Source organism: Onychomys torridus, unplaced genomic scaffold, assembly GCF_903995425.1.
Source record: "Onychomys torridus unplaced genomic scaffold, mOncTor1.1, whole genome shotgun sequence".
In the NCBI taxonomy this organism is placed as follows: Eukaryota; Metazoa; Chordata; class Mammalia; order Rodentia; family Cricetidae; genus Onychomys; species Onychomys torridus.
The window spans coordinates 11,067-22,544 of NW_023414082.1; the positions used below are offsets into that span (position 1 = coordinate 11,067).

Sequence of the window (11,478 nt, forward strand, 5' to 3'; positions counted from 1 at the left end):
ACTTTTCCTCAGCCTACTACAGGACTGCATAGTTCCCTAGTGGGGACGGAAACACTTTCCCTTCACCCTGGGCTTTTTTTATTTTCTCTCTATTACAGTTTAGCCAATTATTTTCCTTCAAAGCACCATAAATGGAGCTCCCAGAAACCAAATGCCAAGTGCAAATTACTTCATTTATCAGGTACCTCGGTTTTCCAGGTTTCCTAGACCAAGTTTTGCATAGGCCTTTGATCCCTGGGGGACTCTCTGATCCTTGACTCTCAGATAAGATCACATAGGGCGATAAGAGAAACAAAAGGTGTGGTTAAACAAAGGAAGGATTAGGGTTAGGGGCTGCTCTCTGGAACCAGGCCTGGAGCTCAGCAGGAATGCACTCCACCCACTTACACATCTATAGACATATACACTGATTACAGAACCAATGGAATTTCAAATGGCTAAGACAGAGTTCCAGAGAGTTCGGCACAGGGTTGGTCTACAGATGAGGTGCCCAGCCTTGCTGATTGCAGGACGGAGCTGCTAGAGTCCGGTTTGAGGGCGAAGCTGCAGAATTAGGCTTCGAAGTGACAGACTGAACCCAGTCAGGAGCAGGAGATGGGAGCCAGGTGCAGGACCAGAACAGTGAACAGGGCGACCTCGTCGAGTGACCTGCCACAGCGCTGGGCGCCCAGCAGAGTCTCAGCGGCGTTAGATGATGGGCGAGCGTGGGGCCCTGTGCTCTCAGCGTTAGGTGTGCTGTGCTCTATGGTGTCCAGGCAAGGGAGTTAAAACGTTTCTTCATCCATGTGTTGATTGCGTTCTTGAGCGTGGTTTTCTGGGCATGATTTTACCTCCATGGTTTCCATTTTTTTCCAGGAAACCTATAGTGTGGCTCCCTTTCTGTTCCCAGGTGTAAGTAATCCTTCAGTCAGGGCTGGATGTGCAGTGCCCGACAAATGATGTTGTTTCTGGGTCTACCCAGGGTCTGCATCATGTTTTTCTCTCAAAAGGGAGCCCAAAGCTGATTGTATAGTGAAGTTTACTGTGGTTAAGACACAACTTGAAAGACGACTATTTTATACATTATGAAGTTGTCAGTCCCACAGATCGAGAATAAGACCACCACCACAGTTTAAAACTAAATTTGAAGTAAACTTTAATTAAACACTAGCCAGGTGGATGGCCTCCGGGGTTCCATAAAATGGCCCCTGAACCAGGGTGTACAGTGACTTGAGTATTTCTCATCTGGTCAATTCAGGGCCAAGTATATGGCCTGTCATACCGCCAACCTACATCCAATCAGAAGTATTTCCTGCCTGTGCCCCTCCCGCCCACACGTGATCAAGCACATCCGGTGCAGATGGGTCAAACACAGGTGTTTAGGGTAGTGAAAAGCCTGTGGCTTGTCATCTCCCATAAACAATAGTCTCTAGCATTCCAGGAACTGTCTGTCCTTGGCTTGCAGATCAGAGACATTTTTGTTTCATGGGTCCCTTAAGGTACAGTAATTACAGCTTACAAATGTAACTTTGTCTCTCACATAGTAACTTAAAGTAGGACATAGCCTAACTTCAACACATATTTACTCTTTTATATGTTATCTGAGAGTTAATATCAGCAGTTAAGATTAGAATTTAAATCATGTGTGGTAACTTCAGCCAAGTTACCAGGGAAAAGTAGGAATACTTAGAAAATGCTGAGAGACACAACAAGACACACAGCTCTCAAGACAGAAGTCCACGCCCATGCATTTGGCAGTTTGATTATTTTTCCAAGCTCCTGTTTTCTTAATCCTACTACCACTATTACAAAGAAAAAGAAGAAAGAGACAGGGTTTCTGTGTGTAGCCTTTACTGTCCTGGAACTCACTCTGTAGCCCAGGCTGGCCTGGAACTCACAGAGATCCGCCTGCCTCTGCCTCCCGAGTGCTGGGATTAAAGGCGTGCACCACCACTGCCCAGTTTAAGTAGTTTTTTTTTCTTCTAATTACCCTAATCTTATTCAATGGTGGCTTACAATTTTGAAAAGTAACTAGCTTACCAAGGACCTCCAGTCCACTAAATGTCTTCCTCCTTTCATGTCTTCCCCCTTATAAAACTTCATACAAATCTTTTAATCTCTCTTATCAGGAAAAAATATTCTCTCTGTTTACACAATATATCCCGAACTTGATGGTTTGGAGCAGGAGAGCTTGCCCCTGACTTTGTGTTATTTTGCACCAATTCCCTTTAAACTAGCCGATCTCCACAGACTGTGATGTAGGATCCAAGCCAGGGCAGAAGACACTCACCACTTACGTTGCAAAAAAAAAAAAAAAAAAAAAAAACAAGTGAACTTCCTGTACCTTTGTGCTAGTTAGCCCAGGTCTGGCCTGCTTGCTGGCTCTCCTCTGCTTTCTGTGGCCCCTCTCTTCCCTCTGTCAGACATGGAAGGCTCATTAACTGTAGCACTTGGAGCTCTTTATGGAGATTCCAGCAGCTCACACTCTTAAGAGATCTGCCTGTCTGCCAAGTGCTAGGATTCAACCCTTTAGCACTGCCTGGTGAACTCTTTCAAAAAATAAAAAAATTGGGGCTGGAGAGATGGCTCAGAGGTCCTTAGTTCGATTCCCAGCAACCCCATGGTGGCTTATAACCACCTGCAGTGAGATCTGGTCTCTCTTCTGGCCTGCAAGGACACATGCAAACAGAATACTATGTATGCCTAATAAATAAATAAATAAATTTAAAAATAAAATTAAAACATTTTTAAAAATGGCCTTAAAGAGATGTGTTCCCTTTGGCCTCATGTCCGTCCCTTTGTGTAACACAGAGATTATTCTTTTCTGTGTCAAAGTCAAGGACCTGATAGCAGCTGTGCTGGGGCTCTCACAAGATTAAGACCCGAGTGAGAGTAAGGTGTGTGTCTTTTCAAGGTGCCCCTGAGACCAACAGTGTGTCCAAATGGAAGTATTTGTCTTTTCATATACATATATGAAGTAAAGAAATTTGCTTATCCTACCCCAAATTATGCCCTTTGTATTTGAGAAACAGCAAATTCAGGGAGGGACTTGATTTGAATTTCCCTTAAATGACCAAAGACAAATGTCCAGACCTGACTGCAAGATGACAGTCTTCTAGAAACATGTCAAGTAGAGACTGTGTCAGCAGAGACTGATGGACTTGTGGGAAGTGACTGTCCCCAGGACACCCCAGATCACGCACCTCCCACTAGTTCATCTCCCTCCTCCCTAGGAAGGAATATCAACTACGGGGTCTCTGAAGGTCAGAGTATTCATTTTTCTTTCATGTGATATATGCACACACTTTTCTTTGGTTTCTTTGGTTACCATTATCTACTTAATCATGGAACACTCAGAAGTAGAGAAGGAAAGTTTACCCTCCTTCTCAGGAATTCAGTTGGAAAATCTAAATCCAAACTGTAGCTGATGGACAAGACTAGATGAGGAAAGAGGATTTTTCCTTATGCCTTGCTACAGAGCAAGACCCCTGTCTCTCTCACGAACAAAAAATTCAAAACCCAAACCCAAATGAAGAGACTGTATTGCATTCTGGGATAATTTAAAACATTCATTTTATTAATGTAGTAAGTAGTCCTTTTGAAGGATATTTTGGAAAGTATTTAACAGTTGGATCCCCTTAGACAAGACTGGACTTAGACTGCAGCTTCAATTGGACCATTTTAATTCCCTCAACTTTAAAGGAAGACAACAGAATTTGCTCCCAGGACAATACAGAGATTAATGGAGATGATTAGGGAAAATAGTTAGGCTTTTATTAAGATCTCCCTAGTTATACAACAGCTAACACAATTCTTCCAGCTGTGGTGTACTAGCATTTCATTGGTATTCAACTACCTTTAAGCTGTTCATATTCATACTAAAATCAACACCATATTTGCATTTAATAGCCTAGAGGACTTACAGAAATGACTTTTTCCTTCAAATGTGTTTGAATTAATCTTTATCTAGTATTTTATGCTCTGAAAAACTCTAACACGATTGCAAACTAAATCACATTAAGACCCTCTTTGGTTTTTTCTTCTTCCACAATCGATGTTCAACCATCACACTAGGAGAATATAGATCTAAGTACACACACACACACACACACACACACACAATCAAGTAATAAGCAATGAAGGTGAAGCAGAAAACAATTATGAAAGTAACAAACCACTTAAATTTTTCTATTTTCCTGAGTGCTTAGCTGGAGACTTGTAAAACTAAGCCTTATCATATAGGCCTAGAATTCCAGTACTCATGATGTTGAGGCAGTGACATCCAGTTAGTTCAACAACAGCTAAATGGTTAAATATGTTGTCAAAACAAAACCGAGAAAATGGAACTCAGTCAGGTTAAGCTGCGTCTGACTACATCTCTTAAGTCTTCAGCAAACATCATTATCTTTTAAGAGGCAGGGTTCTGGTTTCTAAAACATGATTTGCGACTTTCGGACCTACGTGTCATACCGGAGATTTAAAATACTGCGTCTCAACACTTAACTGACAAACAACCTAAGTCTCCATCGCACTTTGTAGAATCTGGAATACCAGGATAAAAGTAGTGCCGGGAGTGGGTGCTACAATTATAACACCAGTACTCTGGAACAAAGAGAAGCTCCTGCAATCCCAACCTAAACCAGGACAGTTAAGAGTTTACAATCATTGTGAGAGCAAACCAGCTCTCTTCTGAGAATGTGCATGGCTCTGAAAAGAGCCTTTGGGTCAGAGTGGGGTCCGCCCGCTCACTTGGAGCTGGTGTACTTGGTGACGGCCTTGGTGCCCTCGGACACGGCGTGCTTGGCCAGCTCCCCGGGCAGCAGCAGGCGCACGGCCGTCTGGATCTCCCGCGACGTGATGGTCGAGCGCTTGTTGTAGTGCGCCAGGCGCGACGCCTCGCCCGCGATGCGCTCGAAGATGTCGTTGACGAACGAGTTCATGATGCCCATGGCCTTGGAGGAGATGCCCGTGTCGGGGTGCACCTGCTTCAGCACCTTGTACACGTACACCGAGTAGCTCTCCTTGCGGCTGCGCTTGCGCTTCTTGCCGTCCTTCTTCTGCGCCTTGGTCACCGCCTTCTTGGAGCCCTTCTTCGGGGCGGGCGCAGACTTCACTGGCTCAGGCATCTCGACACAGTCACCACGGGAAATGCAGCGCCCGGTCCGCCCCGAACTTGCCTTTTTATAAGGCGTTATTCAAATGAGGCTTACAAAAGAACACTTCTGATTGGGTGCTATTGCGATGATGTCACCCGGACTCTCGCCCAATCGCAGTGTGCGGGTCGGCACAAACGCTCCTCGTTGGTCTAAATGAAGGGAAGGAGACAGCCAATCGCAAGGGTACTTTTTCGCGCCCAGAGAAGACTATAAGGCCCAAGCTCTGGCAGTTTTGGTCCACCCGGTTGTTAACGGCTCCTGTCTCTCGACCATGTCCGGACGCGGCAAGCAGGGCGGCAAGGCTCGCGCCAAGGCCAAGACCCGCTCCTCCCGGGCCGGCCTGCAGTTCCCCGTGGGCCGCGTGCACCGGCTGCTCCGCAAGGGCAACTACTCGGAGCGGGTGGGCGCCGGCGCCCCGGTCTACCTGGCGGCCGTGCTGGAGTACCTGACGGCCGAGATCCTGGAGCTGGCCGGCAACGCGGCCCGCGACAACAAGAAGACGCGCATCATCCCGCGCCACCTGCAGCTGGCCATCCGCAACGACGAGGAGCTCAACAAGCTGCTGGGCCGCGTCACCATCGCGCAGGGCGGCGTCCTGCCCAACATCCAGGCGGTGCTGCTGCCCAAGAAGACCGAGAGCCACCACAAGGCCAAGGGGAAATAAGTCATTTAAAACAAACCTTAGTAAAGGCTCTTTTCAGAGCCACCCCCACTGTCTTTAAAGAACTGGACACTTTGGATGTGTAACCTTGTAATTTTTTCCAGCCATGTATTTTCCTAGCCAAGAGATAAGACACATTAGATTTTTAAGCCTCACTGGGGGAGGATAGTTTTCCCCTCCATGTTCGTCGTTGAATAGAATAGCTTAACAGTTAACCCACAGCTTCCACACCGGAACCACTGCTTTTGTGTAAATAAGGTTGTAAGAAACTACACTGGTGGGTGGGAGAATCTATTTGTTAGTTTGGACGGCTTTTTATGTTCCTCCTGAACCTCATCATCCCTTCACATAAGTTTGAAAAATACAAAAAATACAACAGTAAGTTGCTCCTTGAATTCCTCACCTATAAAATTTTTCATCGATGAAAATTTTGAAATAACTAGGGGGTTGAAATATACATGTACATGGACACTGATGGTGGCCATAAGCAAATATTTTCCTTCTGCTGAATTGGGATTTTGGTAGACCAAAAATTGACATGTACAATATATTCAATTTTGAAGGGACAAAATAAAAGTAAAATATTTGAGAGCATACTAATTACCAGCGTTAATAGCGTGGACACATAACCTGGCACATTATTTACCCTACTTTAGTGTACTTTTTAGAAAAAAACTGTCACTGGCACATATGTATATCGGAAAAAGCATGCATAAAATAACCTTTACCTGAGAAATAAACTGCCCGTTGATCACAAAGTATCAAAGGATGTGTAAACATTTTTTTCAGACAAGGTCTGTCACTATATAATACTGGTTGGTCTTCATCTAGTAGCGATTCTCCTGCCTCAGTTTCCCGAGTGCCGGGGGGTACCGGTAAACAATTTAAAAACCTTCATTTCAGACCTTAATGCAGAATTGCGGCGGGGGGCGGGGGGAGCAAACGCCCGTGAGCAATGGACCAATCCCTTTATAGTATGCAAGGCCCAGTGTACTCTCCTCCAATCAGCTTCCGATTCTGTTTATAAATACGCCATCAGTCTAGCTCTCCTCAGTGCATTTAGCTCTGAGGTCATGGCTCGCACCAAGCAGACCGCCCGCAAGTCCACTGGCGGCAAGGCCCCGCGCAAGCAGCTGGCCACCAAGGCCGCCCGCAAGAGCGCCCCGGCCACCGGCGGCGTGAAGAAGCCGCACCGCTACCGGCCCGGCACCGTGGCGCTGCGCGAGATCCGGCGCTACCAGAAGTCCACCGAGCTGCTGATCCGCAAGCTGCCCTTCCAGCGCCTGGTGCGCGAGATCGCGCAGGACTTCAAGACCGACCTGCGCTTCCAGAGCTCGGCCGTGATGGCGCTGCAGGAGGCCAGCGAGGCTTACCTGGTGGGTCTGTTCGAGGACACCAACCTGTGCGCCATCCACGCCAAGCGGGTCACCATCATGCCCAAGGACATCCAGCTGGCCCGCCGCATCCGCGGGGAGAGGGCTTAAGATTTTCTGGGCGTGTTCTTTCCCCAAAGGCTCTTTTCAGAGCCACCACCTCCTCACTTGAGAGGCTGTTTTCACCAATTGTCACAACTACAAGGGGCCTTACAAAAAGCTAAAAGGACAATAGCTTATATTAAAATTATACCCAGAGAATCCATCATGAACATTAGGTAGGGTTTCTCTATTAGTTTGCTTTAAGGTTTATCTCAAGCTTTTTAGTGACCATTATGTCAGGTTCCGGCAGTTAAGAGTATTAACAGTATCCTAGTGTTCCTAGCAATGACTATCTCTGAACTGTTTGTAACTTAGGGCATTCAATCAAAGGCACTAGTATGTATGTGGTGCACAAGAGATACACAGGCAGGCAAGTGACACGATTATCATTTAAACTCCAGGAAAGTACCCATTTGTGTGTTTTAAATGCATGATAAGGAATAGACTGCAAGCTGTGTGGAGATGCGACTCCACGCATCATTTGACCTAAAGGTCCTAGCGCAAAGGGAAATTCCAGCAAGGCCTGCTGGACCGGGTTCTTCACCTGTGTTCTTCACCTGTGTTCAGCAGTCTCCTCACCGGTATGGAATGAGGCACTGACAAGGAGAAAGGAAAGAATGAACTTTCACGTTAATGTGTTGCTTTGGAGGACTGCAGTTCTACTTTTTATTTCCTGGTTTGTTGAAGAGAAATTTTGCTTCCAGTAACTAGGATTGGGAGGGAAGAAGGGTGGGAGAATGCTCGATATTTCTTTCTCAAGCCTTCCATTCTTTTAATATTGAACTCTGAGCCTCATCAACAATAGTATCAAGATTTTAGTCACGGTCAATGAAAAAAAAAAGTTACTGGGTGGGATATTTGGTAGACCAAGTTTCCCTTTTTATTTATTCGTATTTTATGTACATTGGTGTTTTCCCTGCATGTACCACTCAGCCATCTCTCCAGCTCCTTAGATGTCTGTAACATACCAGATCACAGGGAGGGTTCTCATTAGGTCACCTTTCCTGTTATTAGTTCCTCCTGCATTTATCTTAACTCTCCAAACCCTTAGAATAGGGCATGAGCTGCATGGTGGACTTTTCTGGTTTTGCTGCAAAGCTTTTCTCTGTATATCTTATGAAATTAAATAATTTCCCCTGTTAATGTGCCTTTTGTCAGTTTAGTTTCAAGGCCACAGGCACAGAATCTAAAGTAGATGAAATCTTTCTTTTTTTGTTTTGAACTCTTTTTCATTAGAGAATCAGATGAGAGAGAATGAGACCCAATATTTCTGTGTTTGAAGATTTCAAATAGTTTACCCAGAGCTTTTTCTGTGTCCACAGATAGAATGCTTCTTGGTTTGAAAATATTTTTTGCAAGGAAAGGGGGTTGTTGAGCCTTTTCTACAAGATGCCCCCATCAGTCACTTACAAACTAGTAACTCAATGAGAAATACACTCAGCAACGTGTATTGTTTTGTACGCGCAGATCACACTTCAAAATGTACGTTGACAAGCTGACTCTTAAGATTAAATGTGACATTCCTTCCAAAAGTAATAAAAATGTTGCCCCATTTTAAAGCTAAATATCTCTGACATTGAATGTGAGAGAAGGCGGGTGGGGCAAGTCTCTGTTGCTGTGAAAGACAGGTCATGGCCAAACAGCTGGAGTCTTGGGAACCAAGCAGGATGCTTGCCTTCAGTTTTTCCTGGGATGAAGCCAACTTCAGTCCCTGCATTCTGCCTATTTGTAAATACAAAGGAGAGGATGTCTGGGTGCAGTTGCTTCCCCTCGTGGAAAAAGGGGAGAGGGGCAAGGTTGGATAGCACTTTCATCTCTACACACTGCAAAGAAATACAGAGCGAGAGCACTGCTTCTTGGATGTTTTTGGAATGAAGAAAACATTAATCACTTCTCACCAGAAATGTGGCAAGTCTGAGAGAAGCAAAGTGTTCGAAAGCAGTACATGATTGTGGTTTGCATCCCTCTTACCCAAACATTTATACATAGAACAAAGACAAAGAACTGCATTCGGCAATTGGGGTGAAACACATCTAAGTCAATTACACTGCACCAACTGCTGCCATCTACTCAGGCTGTTTAGTTTCTCTTATAAAGAAAGCTCTTTGCACACCAGACATTGTCAGAAATAACTTGCATGAGCCCTCTTAAACTGAGAGTCTCATACTCACCAACCACAAAGACTAGTTATCCGTGCTGTGAACAAAGGGAGGCTAAGGAGCCTGACTGCCATGCTGGGGTGGCCCATTAGCAGTGGGTAGTTCCAAATGTGAAGAGATATTTCCCAATAGATCTCTTTAGATCTGGAGTTCCTGCACAGTCCTTTCCCTTTTTCTGAAAATCACGATAAGGTTCTGTGGTAAAACATTGAGTAAATTGGTGGTGCAAGGTGTTTCCTATCAGGTAAAAAAACCTGTTTATAGCCGGGCGGTGGTGGCACACGCCTTTAATCCCAGCACTCGGGAGGCAGAGGCAGGAGGATCTCTGTGAGTTCAAGGTCAGCCTGGGCTACAGAGTGAGTCCAGGACTGGCACCAAAACTACACAGAGAAACCCTGTCTCGATAAAAAACCAACCAAACAAACAAACAAAAATAAAGGCAAACAACAACAACAAACCTATTCATAAAACAACACCCCTACAGTCTGACCTTATTGTCTTTTGTGTCTAGCACATCTGACTACATTAAAGATGAGAAGGGTCTGGGCAAAGGCTGTGCTAAACGCCACTGCAAAGTCCTGAACAACACAGAGAAGGATCCCCAAGCCCGCTCCCTGCCTCCCGGCACAGCAGGGCGGCATCCAAAGCATCACCGGAGAGCTATTCCAGAGGCTGCCTTAGTCTCCCAGGGCTGTATACATTTTTCTGTTACAGGTTTGCTGTTTCTGTGAATAATTCCGGGGTTTCCTTCGAACCACGAAACTGTGTAACTTTGTAACTTGTAAAATGAATGCCACTCTCCAGCCATGGTCCTTTCAGTGACAGTGTAACATAGTAGTCCAATCTCAATGCCTTCTGGGTTTGGTAACTACAGGAATTTTGCTGGTTCGCCCCATTTTGAACTTTTAAGCGCCAAAACCGCAACAGTTGAGAGAAAGGCCGTGTGAACTGCAATTTCTAAAGCAGTTTCCTGTGATGGAAGTGTTTGGGAGCCATTTCTTGGGTGCTTTCAAGTGTGGGGAAGTGCTGATGACGCCAGGAAGTTCTTGTCAATTTCCCTTTCAGGTTTTTTTTGTTTTGTTTTGTTTTGTTTAATTAAATTTGTGCCCCAAATGTCTCCTTTGTTTAAAAAATGAAAAGGTCCTTTAATCTTCAAAGTCAACATTTTTTGTGATGTTAATTCCTGACACATGGTAGAGTAATTTATTCTTAAAAGATGAATTTTGTACATTTTAAATAAGAGGTAGGTAACGAATTCTTGCTTTTTTACTGGGTTTAAACGCGGACCAATCCCATGTCTGGATCTATGATGTCAGCAATTTACTGTCCAATCCAGCAGGGCAGCACAGTATATAAACGCAGGCTTTCCTACAGCTTTAGCTACTGGGGTCCTTTCCCTGCTTCTGAAATGGCTCGCACCAAGCAGACGGCCCGCAAGTCCACCGGCGGCAAGGCCCCGCGCAAGCAGCTGGCCACCAAGGCCGCCCGCAAGAGCGCCCCGGCCACCGGCGGCGTGAAGAAGCCGCACCGCTACCGGCCCGGCACCGTGGCGCTGCGCGAGATCCGGCGCTACCAGAAGTCCACCGAGCTGCTGATCCGCAAGCTGCCCTTCCAGCGCCTGGTGCGCGAGATCGCGCAGGACTTCAAGACCGACCTGCGCTTCCAGAGCTCGGCCGTGATGGCGCTGCAGGAGGCCTGCGAGGCCTACCTGGTGGGTCTGTTCGAGGACACCAACCTGTGCGCCATCCATGCCAAGCGGGTCACCATCATGCCCAAGGACATCCAGCTGGCCCGCCGCATCCGTGGGGAGAGGGCGTAAAGTTCACGGGTGTCTATTCTGCAAAAGGCTCTTTTAAGAGCCCCTCCGTTGTCACCAAAAGCAAGCTGTTGGCTTAATAATAGAGTCCGTTTTCTTAAAACAATTTATCCACTCAACACAAGCATTTCGCAATTCTTGGGTATTAGTTTAGTGTAGTGAGGCACTTGGTTCTCCTATTTACATTGCTCTATGCATAAGCAGCCTTTTGCAGGGATGCCATTTATACATT

General features: G+C 45.9%; 3 protein-coding genes across 3 annotated transcripts; 2 read left to right on the top strand and 1 right to left on the bottom strand.

Annotated features, from left to right (window-relative positions):
- Positions 1–4,687: 4,687 nt before the first annotated feature.
- On the bottom strand, positions 4,688–5,114 carry LOC118576696 (histone H2B type 1-C/E/F/G/I-like). Its single transcript, XM_036176906.1, has one exon. It carries the CDS (start codon positions 5,103–5,105, stop codon positions 4,725–4,727), a length of 381 nt encoding a protein of 126 aa, XP_036032799.1. The 5' UTR covers positions 5,106–5,114; the 3' UTR covers positions 4,688–4,724.
- Positions 5,115–5,406: 292 nt separating this feature from the next.
- LOC118576695 (histone H2A type 1-B) lies at positions 5,407–5,799 on the top strand. The gene has a single exon (XM_036176905.1). It carries the CDS (start codon positions 5,407–5,409, stop codon positions 5,797–5,799), a length of 393 nt encoding a protein of 130 aa, XP_036032798.1.
- A 1,070-nt stretch (positions 5,800–6,869) lies between these two features.
- LOC118576698 (histone H3.v1-like) lies at positions 6,870–11,266 on the top strand. Its single transcript, XM_036176908.1, has 4 exons — positions 6,870–7,274; positions 7,839–7,852; positions 9,942–10,110; positions 10,767–11,266. The coding sequence occupies exons 1-4, from the start codon at positions 6,870–6,872 to the stop codon at positions 11,247–11,249; spliced, it is 1,071 nt and encodes a 356-aa protein (XP_036032801.1). The 3' UTR covers positions 11,250–11,266.
- Positions 11,267–11,478: the final 212 nt, after the last annotated feature.

What these genes read in the sequence shown, in the direction of transcription:
- LOC118576695 (XM_036176905.1), top strand. Translation starts at nt 5,407, where the DNA reads ATGTCCGGACGCGGCAAGCAGGGCGGCAAGGCTCGCGCCAAGGCCAAG.
- LOC118576696 (XM_036176906.1), bottom strand. Translation starts at nt 5,105, where the DNA reads ATGCCTGAGCCAGTGAAGTCTGCGCCCGCCCCGAAGAAGGGCTCCAAG.
- LOC118576698 (XM_036176908.1), top strand. Translation starts at nt 6,870, where the DNA reads ATGGCTCGCACCAAGCAGACCGCCCGCAAGTCCACTGGCGGCAAGGCC. An exon ending in CTATTCCAGAGGCTGCCTTA is followed by an intron (nt 10,111 to 10,766) that starts GTCTCCCAGGGC and finishes TGTCCAATCCAG; the next exon opens with CAGGGCAGCACAGTATATAA.